At 46.9% G+C, this 16,771-nt stretch overlaps 1 protein-coding gene across 1 annotated transcript in view; it reads left to right on the top strand.

Annotated features, from left to right (window-relative positions):
- The first annotated feature begins 15,581 nt into the window (after positions 1 to 15,581).
- Tcl1a (TCL1 family AKT coactivator A) overlaps positions 15,582 to 16,771 on the top strand; it is a 5,620-nt gene continuing 4,430 nt past the window's right edge. The window contains exon 1 of the mRNA XM_050154809.1: positions 15,582 to 15,727. Within this exon, the coding sequence (XP_050010766.1) occupies positions 15,608 to 15,727 (120 nt within the window). The 5' untranslated portion in view covers positions 15,582 to 15,607. The remainder of the gene's footprint in view (positions 15,728 to 16,771) is intronic.

Here is a 16,771-nt window from a genome sequence, read left to right as displayed (position 1 = left end):
GTCAATCTGTCAAGAGAAACGTGTTGAGTGCCTTTTATACCCAAGACCTGAGGCTGCAGCCTGGAATTCCAAGAGGACACACAGACGGGAGCAGACACCTGCAGAACAGCAGCTGCATGGGCTGAGGTTGAGTTGGTGTGGTGGTGTGACAAAGGATGGCTAGGAGTCCCTCAAGCCTGTTCCTGTCTTTCTCCTACACACACGCACGCACGCACACACAGCTACATTCTGTTTTTAGGCCCGCTCAACATTGGGCTGTGTGCCAGAAGGAATGGACTTGCCCTGGAATAGTCTCTTATGCTTGGCCTCTGTCGTCTCCCTAATTCCTATCCAGATACAGGGGACCTGGCATGGTACTCTGAGATCCTATGGGGTTCACAGCTGCACTGTAAATGAGACATCAGTGCCTGGATGGCCAGTGGGTACCATTCTTCAGCATGAATCCACATTGTGTTGTCTGAGAGACACAGAATGGACAAGATGGATGGTGGATGGGAGAGTACTGGATGGATAGGAAGTTCAGAGAGGCTGAGACATCTCATGATCCACCGTCTTCAAGGCAGAGACAAGGAAATCCAAACACGTGATTCAGTCCACGTGAGGAGGCCCAGGCCAGAGGACATGAATAGTACAAGGGGTAGCCCAAAGGCCTGGCACCCAGAGTGCGGATGGCCAGGGCCAGAAGAAGACAGACACACTCTCTCTACCATTTTGTTCAATTTAGGTGCTCAACATATTGGAGAAGGTGATTTTTTCCCCTCAGTCTACTAAGTCAAATACCAGTCTTGAGAAATACCCTCAGATGTGCATAGAAATGGTATTTTAACAACTGTCTAGGAATCCCTTAGTCCAATCAAGTCGGTAGATAACATTCACCATGCCCACACTGGAGTGAGGAAGGAGTCTGTACTATGTTAAGTTACTGACATGTGGGGTTTTTCTCTGCTACAGCCGCTAGTGTAGCATGTACTAGGATGAGACTTGTTCTTAGGCCGTCATTTCCATGAAGCTGGTTCTCTTGTGGAGACGTCATTGCACAGGGGAGGTGTGTCATACTCAAGGGTACATCTTTCTGAATTCTTGCCAGACTGTCTAGATAGGAGAGGCTTGAATATGCCAATCATCCTGATCTTCCTGGAAGAGGAGCAAAGAGACTTGTCTCCTTAAACATCCTGCAGAAATACAGACTCGCTGGTTGGCAGTGGTACACGCCTTTAATCCCAGCACTCGGGAGGCAGAGGCAGGCGGATCTCTATGCATTTGAGGCCAGCCTGGTCTACAAGAGCTAGTTCCAGGACAGCCAGGGCTACACATAGAAACCCTGTCTTGAAAAACCAAAAAAAAGTACACTCATCCAAATCTACATATAACTACATATAAGAGTTCTGCAGCTACTTACAACACAAGGTCTAGGGATCACTCCATTTCAAAGACAGTACAAAGACTTCCTCTCCCAAGCAACTATATAGAAACTGGGTTCTTTTCTATTGCTGTGATAAGACACCATGACCAAAGCAACTTAGAGAAGCATTGCAGAGGTGAGAGTCCAATGCCCATCAGGACAGGAAGCATGGCACCAGGGAGGCAGGCACTGGAGCAATAGCTGAGAGCTTACATCTTGAGCAATAAGCACCAGAGGGAACTAATTGAGAATGGACTGGACTTTGCAACCCCAAAGCCTACCACAGGGACACCCCCTCTTCCAAAAAGGCCACATTTCCTAATGCTTCCCAAACAGCTCCAATAGCTGGGGACCATGTATTCAAACATACAAGCCCATAGGGGTCATTCTCATCCAAACTGCTGAACTGGGTTTGATTCTAGGCTCAAATAGTTTAATGTGCGGTGTTAGACAAATTACTGGGGAGACCAGAAACCAGAAACGGACTTGAAAATTATAGGGTAAAAAAGACCACCGCCCCAAAAAGAACAGGTTTTCTTTTTCTTGGCCAAAAGTCTAAAATGTCCCTGAGCCTTTGGGCAGCTTTGTCCTTGCGAAAGCCAAAGGTACCTGAAATGTTTAAGCTAAAGTAGCTGTGACTGATCCCTGGCCAGAGCGCGTCGGGGCACCAGAAGAGGCGTCTGTTCTATCTTTACCTCTTTTCCCCTAAAGCACCCCCCTTTCCTGGAAACCATAGTGAGGACATCATCGAAACTTCAAGGCAGCGCAGCACCTGAAATGGAAGCTGGACCGACCATTCCACCCCCTCCACGCAGTAGAATCCTAGTGACACAGAAGTCCTTGATGCCACCTTCTGTCCAGGCCCCTCTCCTGCTGTGCTTCTCCGCCTTCTTGTTCCCCTGCTCCCTATAATAAAATACTTCAAATCTCAGCCTCTGTGGTCTGTGCATTCCATCCTTCATATCTGAGGGACAAGGACCTGTAATACACTAGCTTGGGCTGGCGTTGGTGGTCATTGAGATTCTGAGGACCTCAGCTCCCCGAGGTCCTCAATCTCTCCAGGAGTTAGGAAATGAGTAATGGGAATTTCTCTCAAAGATATCCCAATATTCCGGTATTATTACATCTCTTCGTGCTCAAACTGCTCCTGGCATGAAGGACCTTCCTCACACATTTCTACAGGGAGAACATCGATCCGGGTCCCAGCGCTTCCTGATGGCCATCAGATTCATTATGATTTCCAAACACTCAGCATTTAGCACGGTGTCCCAGAGCAGAGAGTCTGCTGGTAGGATGAATAATTCATTAAAAATTACCCAAGGCAAAGGAACACAAGGGGAGAGAGATTGCTCACCCAAAGCTGATTCAGCTACCATAATTAATTCTGAAGATACATTTTGTTGGCATCTTTTCAGGGAGGATTCTCCCCTAGACTTAATTAGGAAAGCAAAGTCAACATCTTATCAGAGTGCTTATCCTTTTTCATGCTCTTCTTAAAAAAAAAAAAAAAGAAAGAAAGAAAAAGGAAAGAAAGGCTGGGATGTGTTTTGTTTAGCACAGCAAAAGACCCTAGGTCTTTGCAGAACAAAGTACCAGCTAGCTATGCTGTCTGCTCCTAAAAGCAGAGGACAGATAACCTTAAAGACCCAATGGGAGGTACCTGTGCAGCGACAAGAAGGCTCAATGGCCACAAAACACCTAGCCCTGTGTGATGGTGCAGCCTTTAATCCTGATCTCGGGAGTCAGAGAAAGGTGTATCTCTGTTGAGTTCCCGGCTAGCCAGGACTATCCAGCAACAAAGGGTTCAGAGGTCAAGAGCCCTGGTTACTCTTCCAGAGGTTTGATTCCCAGCACCGCGTAGCCACTCACAACCATCGGTAACTCCAGTCAGTCTCGGAGGATCTGATGCCTTCTGGCTTCTACCAGCGCGGCATATACACAATACACAGATATGCATGCAGGTGAAACCCCCATACACATAAAATAAAAACAAAAGGAAGAACCTAAAGAACAATCTCAAGTTTAGGAAAAGTAAGGCCCGGGTCATATTCAAATCACCCAAGGTTTGCAGCTAGGAGTCAAGAGCTACCCTCTAAAGGCTCCACCCCAACCACCTCCCTGGGAAACCAGTGACCATGCCTAGGTTTTTCATCAGTACCTCCCTAATCCAGGAACGGATGCAAACACAGTAATTCATACCTGAGTACCAATCCCAGAGGTCTGTGAGCACAGTCTGAAGCCCAGATGTCATATCGGAAGATGAATGAACCAAGGAGCTGGGAGGAACTCACAGCAAATGCTTCTACTATTCCAAGGGGGGGGGGAGGGGGGAGACTCATGTAAGGGCAGTCAGATGTGTCTTCTAGTTGCAGAAGGCGAGAAAATCAATACTACCCTTTGCGATCAAATCAGTGTCATAATGCTGTGTGTTTTCATGTTGTTGGTAAAATACCTCAGGGCTGGCGTGAAGGTAAAGCGATCAGCATAACCAAAATCCTGGATGAGCTACAGCTGGGCAGCGCGTCCAGTTCCAGTCCACGCCAGCCCACAGTCCTTTCATGGGCCCGACTCCTGTTTCCCAATGACCTGGGACACAATGCTTCACCAACATCTGCCTGCTCCCTCGTCAGCAAGATGGAGCTAGTGGAACTGTAGCCAGCGAATCCCTGTGCTCTCATTGGTTGGAAACCCTAAGTAGGCACAAGGCAGCTCCTCAGACAGTCCTGGGCCCTGGAAAGCTGAAGGTTTATGGGTTGAAATGATGGACTCAGAGACTTAGGTCTCTAAGGCAAGAACTAGAGACTTGTGGCTCCTGGCCTCAAACGTCAAGGACTTCAAGTTCTAGATACTCCAGGAAGGCTTACCGCTCTGAGCAGCCTGGCACTAGGCAGCTCGTGAAACACGAGCTGCTTGGCTGAGCGGCAGCTGTGACGGCAGCCATCAAAGCCGGGAAGCGCTGCACCTCCTCAGCCTTGGGGGGCGGGGGGAGTAGCAATATCTTCTGTGCTGCTCTTTGCTTTCTGCAGTCTTGACTGGCTCCTCCACCTTCTCTTTCTATCTGTCCTTGTTGCCCCCTTCGGTCCTGGAACACCACAGCGGCTTTTCGTCACGTGACCAGCACAGCCTTCTCCACATGATTACAAAATCGTAAGTATACAAAGAAACGGAGCCTCTTATTTGGCCTTGTGTTGTTTGGCTTACTCAAAACCTAAGCTGCTCGTCCTGGTGTTATAGCCAGGAAGAGAGCGCAGCTTTAAAATGAGGGATCCTATTTACACTAGTCATTGGCCTCTTGCCATTCCTGAGGAAGCATTTCCCCCTCCTGCCTTGAATAAGAAAATCTGCAGGTTTACCTAAGGTTTACCAAGCCTGTCTTGCCTGGAATGCGGCCTTCCAAAGGCGCTGTGAAGCAGCTGTGGCTGAGTCAAGGCCTCGTGGAGCTAAGATGGCGACGTCAGCTGCCGCATCTTGAAGCTGTGGTTTTTTTGTTTGTTTGTTTGTTTGTTTTTTTTTTTTTTTTTTTGGAGTGGTCAGTATCCCAGACAACTGAACTTCCTTGAAGATCTATCCAGTCCCAGAGAAGGAGCCACTCAGCTAGCCATGCCCTACTCCAGGCTGTTAGGTAAAAGAGTCTGCCCATTGCCCCTCAAAGGCCAGAGAGGCCTGCCTATTCCTGACAGTTTCACTCATCCCCAGAAAACAACAAAATTACAGGACACTTACACCTAACCACCACTCAAACAAAGCTAAGAGCATTCAAACAGCAGCAGCATCTAAGACTAACAGTGTGTGTCCCCTGCCACGGTACCCTCAGGACAGCGGGGTCTCTCTGTCTCATCCCTGCCTTATATTAACGGTATGGATGAAGCCACACCGTCAACAACCTCTGCACAAAGAGGTCCAACTATCACAAAGGTGTTCCTTGCGGACCTATTTCCCTTGTTAATTCAAATACTTCAGAATGTTTGCAACCTGGGCTGGATGTGGTAATTCACACCTTAAATCCCAGCACTCGGGAGGCAGAGGAAGGGAAATTTGTGAGTTTGAGGCCACCCTTGTCTATAGAGTGAGTTCTAGGACAGCCAGGGATACACAGAGAAACTGTCTTGAAGAAACCAAGAAAGTAAAAATAAATAAATAAATAAATAAATAATAAATAAATAAATGTAATAAATCTTCGCATCTTGATTGTGCTGCCCAGCATAGGGACTATGTCACCATTTCTTCATCTGTGAATGATGGGGATCTCCTCCCAGGGCTTCTGGAGGGCTTAAAAGAGTAACTTCATATCAAAACCTGGCACAGAATAAATGCATCTTCAGCAGTTAGCAATGCTAGCTCTCAAGTCTGGATGAGTAACTGAGGAGTCCGACTCTCTCCCCCACGCTGAGCACTCTGCAAGCAACAGACACTACCTGTCTTTTATCTTAGCGGTCATCTGCGCAGTGTGCAATGCACTCGTCTTGCTCACCTTTCTGCGATGGTGAACAGCGCTCTGGGTCTCATCCCATCTGATCCAGCTGAGATGGTCATTCCTCCAACGCATTGCTATGTTCCATTGCGGTGATAAAACCCCATGACCAAGGCGACTTACAGAAGATAGAGTTTATTTGGGGTTTACAGTTCCAGAGGGACAAGGGTCCATCACCATCATGGTGGGGAAGTGTGGCAGGAGCTAGAAGCTAAGATTTCTCTGCAAACAGGAAGCAGTGAAGGCAGAGTCTTTCTCTAAGGTTCCATTGCTTGGTAGGGCGTGGGAGAGGTAAGGGAAGCAGCTCTTTCTCCTAGGATCCCCTTGCAAGGAATGGCAATCTCAATCCCAGTTTCTAGGAAGGAATGCAGGGGCACATCTTCCACTCTTCCTTTCTTTACCCATCCTCTACCCATCCAAGCAGATGCTTTGCTTCCTGTTGACTCTACTTCCTGTCAACTCTCTGCTTCCTGCTGACTACTTCCTTACTAGATTTTGTAGTAGCTCATTTCTTTGCCCTCTTAGCTGCCATCTTCCTCTTCTCAATGGACAGTAGCCATGACCAGTTTCCCTGGTCAGTACGTTTTGAAGAGTGATCTCATTCAGTCTTACATAACCCACGCTGGGCTTGTGATTTAACCTAAGGGCAGTAATCTGCCAGATAAAAGATCTTGCTGTGATGTCAGGGGTGATAAAGGCAATCAAAGACAGGAAGAGAATTTAGACAGAACAAACTGAAAAGGTTTGGGGTCCCAATAAGCATCTCCGCCGATACAATAATCTAAATCAGACCAAATCAAACTGAATTAGAAAAGGCCCAGGTTTAATGGATACCAACAATCTGGTTGGCCTTGCAGCCCACCCCCCTCCCAGAGGAGACAGGGAGGAAGACGGGAAAATCACGTGTTTGTTCTCTGGGGGTATAATTTAAATACCCTGTGGGAGTGGTCTCTTAGCATCTCTGGGGAAGGGTCATCATTTGGAGGACTTTCTCGGAGGTAGAGTCTGGATTGAGGCAACTCCCAGAGGAGAGGGCTTGGGGTGGAACCTCCACCCAAACATTCCAGATTCCTTGGATATATGGATGCCAGGGGTAGGGTGATGATTCCACCCAAACACAAACCAGCCTAATTTAGACCAATTTTAAGTTACTACTAGAAGATTGCAAGGATAGAGCTGGCAAAAATCCCAAGCAGCAGTGGACTTGGCAAGAGAAGCTGTGAGTTCACCTTTTCTCTCTCTTCTTCCCTGGGATTCCTGCAACTCCCCAGTAAGGCAGCTCCAGGATTCCAGTGGGAGGGGGCAGGCTTGCAAACCCAGCACTTTCAGCACCAGGAGACTCACAAACCCACTTGAGCTGGCACCTTGTCCTCAAATCAAAGTGCTGTTTCATCTCCAGACAGAGCACCAAGTAACCAACGGGAATTAAATTAATAATGGACAAAGACCTGCGCCTGCCTTTCTGTGAATCACTCTGGCACCACCGATGCCCCCAGCTTCTGTGATGATCAACTGCGGTTTTCACCTGGGGACAGGAAGCCGGCTGTCTGTCTGTCTGTCTATCTGTCTGTGTAATTACTCTTGTCACCCACGGGCATCTGGAGCGGAGGAGGTCCAGGAAGGGCTTGTCCATGGCTAAGCCTAAATTATAATACAATGATTATTCATGGCGTATTCAAACACATCTGGACTTTTTTTTTATCTAGCATCTGTATGGTAACCATCCTATTTTGCTTTCACAGCTCTTTGAACGTCAAGTCATTTTCTTCACTCTGCAGATGAAGAAACTGAGGCTCAGAAAAGGAAGTGCTTCCATGAGAATGTTACCGCGACTACATCTCTCAATAGCCTGACATCACACTGGAATTGTTTAATCTCCTTGAAACAAAACTATACTGCAAAAGTCAGAAATACTTCTCTGGATCGAAAGAAGGGCCATCGTTGACCTGTGTTTTTCAAAGGTTACTTCTTGTCTAGGCCTCTGTCCTCTTGTTTACAGCCTTCCTGGTTGTCAAGGGTGCTCATGCTGGGACCTCTCCAGGTCACATGATCACTCACACCTGTCTTTTAAACCAATGACAATCCTTTTTCGCATCACTGGCAGCATCCCGTATGCCTTCTTAATACTGCTTAGTGGTCCTTTAATCTTAACCATAGCATCTCTGAGCCAAATGACAATAGACAAACAGCAAAGGGCCAGCGCTATGAGCACACCCATGCTGAGTTCCCACAAGCAATACTGCTGGCTCGTGTGTATCTGCGTACGCATGTTTACACACATGTACACCACACAAATAGAAATCTCCCCCAAACTCGGCAGCTCAAACCCCGTCTTTCACGGCCAGGCATCGGTTTCTCATCACGGTGGTTTCTTTCATCTGCTTCATGGGGTTGTTTCCCACTTAAATGTATGGTTTAGGCAGGGCTCGGATTCATCTCGATTTCACTTGCTCTCCTCCTACACAACCACATAAAACATCATCCATTGCTTTCCTTCTGCTCAGAGAAACAGATGGATGCAAGAATTTAGGAGAAATTCTTTGGGGTAGCTTTTGCTTCTGACAAAACTGTATGACTTTGACTTCAAATGCACCATGTTCCCCATGCTGCAGCCACCACCTCTGCCTCTAGCTTTCTCTCCCTGGAACTGATTCTGAGCTCTCCCCGACCCACATTACCATGTAGACTTGGTTAGCTGTGCTGGGTACCACGCTGCGTGAATGTGCCGCATTTTAGTTATGCATTGCTTCATGAGACATCTTAAGAATTTTGAAGAAGAATCTTGAGTCATAAGAGCTAAATGGAGTTGGTTCTAGTGGAACAATCTGTAGTCTCAGCTACTGGGAAGGCTGAGGCAGCAGGATCAATTTCAAGGCCTGCCTGGGTTACAGAGAGTTCAAAATCAGTCTGGGCAACTTACCAAAATGCTATCTTAAAAGAAATGGTTTGAAAAAAAAAGAAAAGAAAAGAAAAGGAGCTTGTGAGAAACAGAGATATGGCTCTGTAATGAAAGTTAAAAGGTCCCAGGCTCAAACCTTAGTCTATATATTAAAAAAAAAAAAAAAAAAAGTCAGGTGGTGGGTCGTGGTAGCCCACACCTTTAATCCCAGCACTCGGGATTAAAGCACACAGAGGCAGGTCCTTCTCTGAGTTTGAGGCCAGTTTGGTCTACAGAACAAGTTCCAGGACAGCCAGAGCTACAGAGAAACCCTGTCTCAGAAAACCAAAGAGAGAAAGAGAGACAGACAGACAGAGAGAGAGACAGAGAAAGAGAATGAGGGGCTGAGTGGTTAAAAGCAGGTGTTCTTAGAGGACCCCAGATTTGGTACCCAGACCTACACAGTGGCTTCTAACCATCCACAACTCCAGTTCCAAGGGCTCGGATGCCATCTTCTGACCTCCATGGGCACGGGCACTGCATGAACACAGTATGAACACATACCTCCAAGCAAACACTCACACACATAAAGAAACCTAAAATAATCAACAAAAGAATCTTTAAACTGGAGTATAATTTTTCCATTTGAGTTTAAATCCTTGAAATGCCCGTCTCCCACATGGCAAAGCCAACACAGAGGCACAGGCACTGTCGGAGCACACCGTGTCCCAACACAGAACACCATCAGACAGCTTAAGCTTCCTCCACCTGACAGGAGACAACTGACACCATGTGGCTTTATCTATTTGTGTTTTCTTTACTTCTAATAATGCTGAATTCCTTCACGCAGACTTAGTGGGCGAACATATCTCCTCTTGGGAAGTTCCTACTCAGTCTTCACCAGCGCTCCTTTTCCTTGAACAGTTTGCCTAAGTCCATGGTCTGTCACCTGTGTTGATGCCGAGACAGAATATCGCACATATTTTATGATATATGAATTATTTTAAAGTAAAGCCTGGCTCATTTTACTTTTAAAAAACAGTTTTCAATTTAGCATCTTTCCCATTATAAGATCTTTCACAGATCTTAGGTCTCAGGGTTTTCTTGTTTGTTTTGTTTTGTTTTGTTTTTCAAGAGAGGGCGCCTCTGTGTAGCTCCAACTGTCCTGGAGCTCACTCTGTAGACAAGGATGGCCTCAAACTCAGAGGCTGTCCTCCTGCCTCCACCCCTGAGTGCTGGGATTAAAGGTGTGCACCACCACCACCCAGAGGGTCTCAGTTTTTAAAGATGTACTTCTCCATGGTCATAAAAATAGTTTCTATGTTTTCATCCCAATAGGTTTAAGACTGTGTTACTCACTTGCTCGCCCCATGAGTGAACTGTGGAGACAAAAATATAATTCCTGAAACAAAACCTTCGTTGGGTGTGATAAGTAACATAGCAACTAGAGATGAAGAATTAATTACTCACTGAAAAGTCAGAGTAAGAAGTCTCCTGGGATACATCAGCTAGAAGACAGAGAAGGACAAAAACTAAGATATGGAGGAGGACTCAGAGGTATCAACGCTCTCTTGATAAGACCTGCAGAAGAGGAAAACAAAGAAGTGAGAGAAAGAGAATACTTGAAGACAAGTAGCTAAGAACTGTCTGGATCTAAAGAAAAAAACATCTTGGGTCTCATGGATGAGAACAAATGTGTGGCACCAACCCCTGCTCTGTAATGGACCCTAGCACACAGCAAAAGTTGATGAGACCAAAAGACAGAGCTAGATACTAAGAGAAAGAGTGACAAAGACAGATATGTAAGAACAAGGGAGAAAAACTGTGACTGATAAACCAACAATTAAAATTAATACAAGAGTCTAATAGGGATGCTAAATATAGGAACACCACCAAAATTCAGTATCAGTCCATCATGTCAGAAACTAGCATTAAAAATACAAGCATAAGACCTGAGTTTGAATCTCTAGCACTTGTGTAAAAAGTCAGGCCTGGCTGCCCATGCATACTACCTCAGCATTAAGAGGTGGGCACAGGAGCATCCTGACGGCTTGCTGGCCAGCGAGCTTAGCCCAAATAGCGAGCTTCCTGTTCAGAGAGAACCTGATTTGAGGCAAGACAGAGAGGAGAAGAGCAGTGGAGGAAAACACTGTGTGTCCTGCTCTGTTCTCGGACCTGTGTGCGCACACATGGGCATACATGCCAACACACACACCAGTCACAAAACTACAAAATACCAGAACTATGCCAAACAAAAATACAACAGCCCTGTAAGGAAGGCATTACAAAACCCCAATAAAGACTGGTTTCTGCCTGGTGTCTACATTCAGTAAGAGGTCAGTAAACTTCCCCAGACACTAACAATTAATGCAAAGATGCAAATGTCCGTAGGCAGTTAAAATAATTTTGAAGAAATAAAAAAGGCAGGGTCTCCCTGGAATTTCAAATCCATAAATTGATTTAGAAGCATGGTTTTATCACAGAAACAGAACAGACAGAGTGCAGAAAGAGCCCCGCAGAAACTTGATGTTTAAGAACGGTGCTAGAAGAATTCTTTGTTGTTATTGTTATTGTTCAGGACAGGGTTTCTCTGTGTAGCTTTGGAGCCTGTCCTGGAACTTGCTTTGTAGACCAGACTGGCCTCAAACTCATATAGATCCTCCTGCCTCTGCCTTCCAAGTGTTGAGATTCGGTGTTGGGATTAAAGGCGTATGCCGCCGCCACCACCTGGCAGGTAGAAGAATTCTTGGCCAGAAAAGACTGGAGAAAGTATGAGCCAACTAGGATGTTCCCTCATAGACAGTATAATAGATTCACATACGTCGGGTATAAAAATAAGTCCCACCCCAGATAGCTGTCTAGAATTCCATCCAAAATAACATGGAAATCACAAAGCTAGCTCAAGAACTATCTGCCCTTGCAGAAGACCTGGCTTCAGTTCCTAACACCCATGTGGCAGCTCACATACATCTGTAACTCCAGTCCCACGAGAAGGTCTGTCACTCTTCTCTGGCCTCCATGGGCATGAGGCACACACTTGGTGCACAGACATACACACAGGCAAAATGCCCATACTCCGGAAAAAAAAAATAATTTTTGAAAAAATGCACCTAATTAAGGCCCACCCCAATTCTTCTTAAAATAGACCTAAGTAGACTTAATTCTAACTCTGACTCAAGTTAGAATCTGCATGTTAACAAGATCCCTCCAAGTACTGCAGGATGGTCCCCTCACTCAAACCTCCAAAACACTCTTTACACTCAAATAGACAATAACTGAGTAGGCAAAATGTAGTGCCTGGCTCTACTTGGAACATCCTCATCCCGGCCCATCCAATAATCGAGAGACTTAAGTTCAGCCCCTGTGATAAACTAGCTAGACCTGAACTGACCTGATCAACCGTTTTCATCACGTCACCCCACTCCAGGCACAAGCATGGATCCCGGGCACACCTACACACCGGGGCTTCTGTGTTTTATACAGAGGCGAGATCTCAGACCTTGATCATGCTAACAAGCATGCTGTGTTCCAGTTCCCCGCCCATAAAAGATCAGAAGCAGAAAATCTAAAGTAGGGCAAACGGGAAAGGGATAAAATGCAGAGATAGCGTGAGATCTACGGCGGGGTTTGACCGTCGAAAGAATAGCTTCGACATTTTCATGGTTATTTAGTTTTAAAGATCTGTTCACACCCCAAGACTGTGGCTCAGATCCTAGAGGAATACCCCTCTCTATTTAAAGGACACTTGGGGTGATTCAACAAACAGAAAGACAGACCCACTGCCAGATTCTACTCAAGCCTCAGTCTCCCTGATTCCGACCCACTTGGTCCAGTGCAGTTGACCTAAGGGTCCTGATGGCTTTGGGTCCGTTTGTAACAGTGAGAATACATCCTGCATATCAGATACTTACTCTGCAATTTCTAACAGTAGCAAAATTACAATTACAAAGTATCAAAGAAAATAATGTTGTGGGGGGGCACCACAACATGAAGAACTGTATTAAAGGATCTCAGTGTTGAGAAGGTTGAGGACCACTGGGTTAGGGTGAGTTCCAGGCTCTTGTATGTGGTTCTTAGTGCTTTAGGGCAGGTCAGTCCGTGCAGGGTTCAGGGGCCTGGACACCTGAGTAGCTGCTACTTAGGCCCTTTACAGCCTGAGGCATCACTGGTTATGGTTGGTTAGAGTGGCCTTGATTAACAGGATTTTCCTCTAAGAAGAAACACCTTATGTATATGAAGTACGCTTGACCCCAAACCAGAAAACTAAATGTCACAGGTACCTGTACCTAACTCCTATATCATAGGCACATGCAGACAGCTCGGGGCTATGGGTAGACACTCGTCATCTTGCCCTTCTGAAACAACCCCAGACCCCTGCCTACTATCCCATCCCACCCCCGACCGCATTTGTCCAGTAATCTCACCAGGGATTCTGTCCCAGTGCGGCCTGACTCCAGAGGCCTGGGTGGGCTCCCGAGAATCTACATTCCTTACAAGCTCCACGTGATGCATATGTGGTAGGCCCTAAGGACCACACTTGGAGTCCGGGGACTCTAGAACAGGTCTTCCTTTTGGCCGCTACTCACACTTGGAATCCAGCCAAGGAGGACGACCTGCCTAGGTGCAGAAACTTCAGCCTCAAAACTTTCCTAGCGGATCTCAGGGGTTTCCATCCCTCAGCCACGCCCTTCTCCCCGTGAAGCAACCTTATTGGAGGATCAGAGACGGCTGCGTGACGCGCTCAGAACACAGCTTGCTGTACTCACACATAGCAGAAACCCAGCCCTGACGCCTAGCTGGTAAAGAATCGACCAAGCTCACAAGCGAAAGCAGCCAAGTGGAAATGAGACCTGAGGCAGGACACAAAGGCTTCGTCAGCTCAGGGGCCTTTCAGGATGGCTGCTTTGCGAAATACGCGTGCTTAGCCTGTGGGAACTCCCAGATTTAAAGGCTCAAAAGGGACCAGAAAAGCCTACAGCCTGACATGCTGGTCGCTCTGAGATAGTGAAGATACCAGACCTGGTGGCTTTGGTTCACACAATTGCAACTGTCGTCCCCCCCCCCCGTTGTGGAATTTACATGAAAAAAAAAAAAAGTAACAAAGTCGGCGGCTTGCCTCACCCTCTTCCATTTCACGTTTCTTGTCCTGGCATCAATTCTTCTGAAACACCAAGCTAGCATGGAGTGCACCACTGCTCAACATTAAAAAGCTCTCATGTAAACTTAGCAGGAATAGTTCCAGAATGAGGAGAAAGGGAAGCGTATTCCTAGAACCCTCACCGGCAAACGGATACTGCTTTCCCAAACACCTCAGAGGAAAGCAGAGGGCGCAGGAAGGAAAACAAATTCAACAAACATTCTGGCTCCTGGGGCCATGCGTATGCCTGGAATGGGCCACCCTGGCTCGTGGGGGACTCTACTCCCTTAGCACAAAAGCTGTGTCAGCAGCACTGTTTAAACTGGACTTGTGGGCAGTGAGAAGTTTCCGTGGGTGAGGCTCCACCAAGCCTGACAACCTGACTTCCATCCCAGGGAACCAATGACTCCACGATGGATGTTCTTCTCTGACCCCCACGTGGCACGTGCCCTCCAAAGACAAACACAATAATAATGAATTAAAAAATAATAAACACACTAGACTCATTATCTGCACTCACTCAGAACTTCTCCGCCAAGCTTATTCTAAAAGTCTTCCTCTTCCTATGCAGCTAACTGGGTCCGGGGACAAAGAGCCATCTCTAGGGAAATCAGCCTGAAAGCCAGCAGTCCGAATGCTAAAGGCTAACACCACTAAGAGCAGCGCCGCTGGGCTCAAGTCTTTTCTTTCTTTCTTTTCCTGGATGATCCGAAGGCACCTTGGCTGACCTCAGGTCTTCTCGGCATATCTGTGGGATTGACCAGATGCCCACACTTGATCACTCATTGACCTTCCAAAGACCACAAATGGCTCCTTGGGTGCATCCTCAGAACTAGGTGAAGCTCGGAACTGCTCACAACTGCTGGCTGAAGGGTTGTTTGAGCAACCGGCCTGGAGCTTGTTTTGCATGTTTTTCATTAATTTCTTAATTGCCCTAATGGACACGTGTTCCTGTAGAATAAAGGGAAGTCGTTTCTTTATTTGTTGACAATGAGACAGTTTTGATTGAGCAACTCAGAGACTTTCCAAATTCATTGCTCTTGGGGTAGGAAGGGTTCATCCGCTAAGTCGGAGGCACAAAGACAGAAACCCATGTTTTCAAAAGTCTGTTTCACAAGACCTATTAGAAGACCACAGCCTCATCAGAGCCATGGAAAGTCATGTGGGAAAGAGGGTGGGGACATGAACTAAACTTTGCAAAGGAAATTGCCTCTAACACCCAAAAGGACAGGCTGAAGGTGATAGAGAGAACCCCGGAGCGTCCAGATGTGGGTCAGGCTCTCAGGTCTCTGATCCCAGAGGTGAAGAAGGACCTCTCCCTGGGTGGCCTGCCTTCGGGTGTGGCTTGTGCAGCCACACACACAATAGTTGCTTTGGACCTTGGGATTCCTCCATAAAGGAAGCGGAGGGCAGTGTCTCCTAAAACAGGACTTTGCTGCGGCCGAGGATACCCGGAGGAGGGCAAGACCAACTGGGGCCTTGGAGAAGCCCTAGGTCTGATGGGATCCGATCTGCTAGTGCTCCAGAAGTCCACCTGGTTGCCCCGCCTACCATCCTTGAGGTTCGCTCCACCCACTGTTCTGCCCCGCCTCACTCCAGGGTGCGCAGGCGCACACCTGGTGGTAATAAATAGCCTAGACTCTTATTGCCCACCACTAGGGAGTAGCTTTTATCAGAGATTGTCTTACAAGTGTTTGCTTCGTGCTTCAACCGGATGCCATGGCTGAAGCACCGGCATCCGGGCCAGAGAGACTCGATGACCCTGAACGCCTGTGGATCTGGGAAAGGCACGTGTACTTGGATGAGCATAAACGAAGCTGGCTGCCCATAATCCTCGAGGTACCAAACCGCCTTGGGGGCAGCAGGTCGGGCAGCAGGGGTGTGCTTTGCCTGAGCCTGGGAGTTCTGGTAGCTGGAGACCAGGGGACAGAGGGTTCCATGTGCCAGAAACAGGAGGGCGGGGGAAGTCTCAGGTAAAAGTACTCTGGGTTGGGCCTGGCAGGCTTGGAGGAGGGTGGGAACACCTTGAGGACAGTGGTCAGGGCCCCCTCACATCAGGTCTAGGGTGTGTGACTATCATTTGGGGTAAAACAGGGCTTTTCTAAACCATAAAACTGGAATATCTTTAAGGTAGCTAGTAGAGTCCACATCCGTAATAAGATTTAACTTTGTTTCGGTTATGGAAGCCTCGGGATGGGTCTTAATGAATGTCGGCGTCTTCAAAAGAAATCTCTTTTAGAAGTACTTTCCCGCAGAAATTATTGAAATGCCCTCCACTTGTAAAATCAATGGAGGCTATAAAAGCAAAAATTAAAACTGTGGGAACATTGTGAGAGACGCTAGTGAGCAGTTAGGAACTAGGGACTGTCTCCACTCGGGAAATTTGGGGCTGTGAACCTCACAGACATGGAGCACCCCTCGTAGGCGGTGCAGCCACACTTCGGGCTCTTAAATTTACACTCTTGCTGCTGTTTTACAATATTAAGTTTACATATATCTATTTTTAAGGTAAAATATTTTAAGTCAGATATATGAAGACAATATAGATGGATATATTTTTATTACAAAGTTGTGCAAATTTCTTGTAACAACTTTTTTTTTCAAGACAGTGTTTCTCTGTGTGGCCCTGGCTGTCCTGAAACTCACTCTGTAGACCAGGCTGGTCTCACACTCTCAGAGATCTACCTGCCTCTGCCTCCCAAGTGCTGGGATTAAAGACGTGTGCCACCACTACCCGGCTATATTAATTTTTAAGATCAGGTTAGCAAACTGTGAACCAGAGAGCATTTCAGAGCTGTGGTAGATGTTGTCTGAACAGGAACCTGGTAAACTACAGCACGGATTTACTTGACTGAAAGAGCCAAGGTTATAGACTATGTGTAT

The sequence above is a fragment of the Alexandromys fortis genome, unplaced genomic scaffold (assembly GCF_014885135.2).
Source record: "Alexandromys fortis isolate MF-2015 unplaced genomic scaffold, M_Fortis_MF-2015_v1.1 scaffold_91, whole genome shotgun sequence".
Taxonomy (NCBI): domain Eukaryota; kingdom Metazoa; phylum Chordata; class Mammalia; order Rodentia; family Cricetidae; genus Alexandromys; species Alexandromys fortis.
The sequence above is the reverse complement of the archived record's forward strand: the minus strand, read 5'-3'. Positions and strand labels throughout refer to the sequence as shown.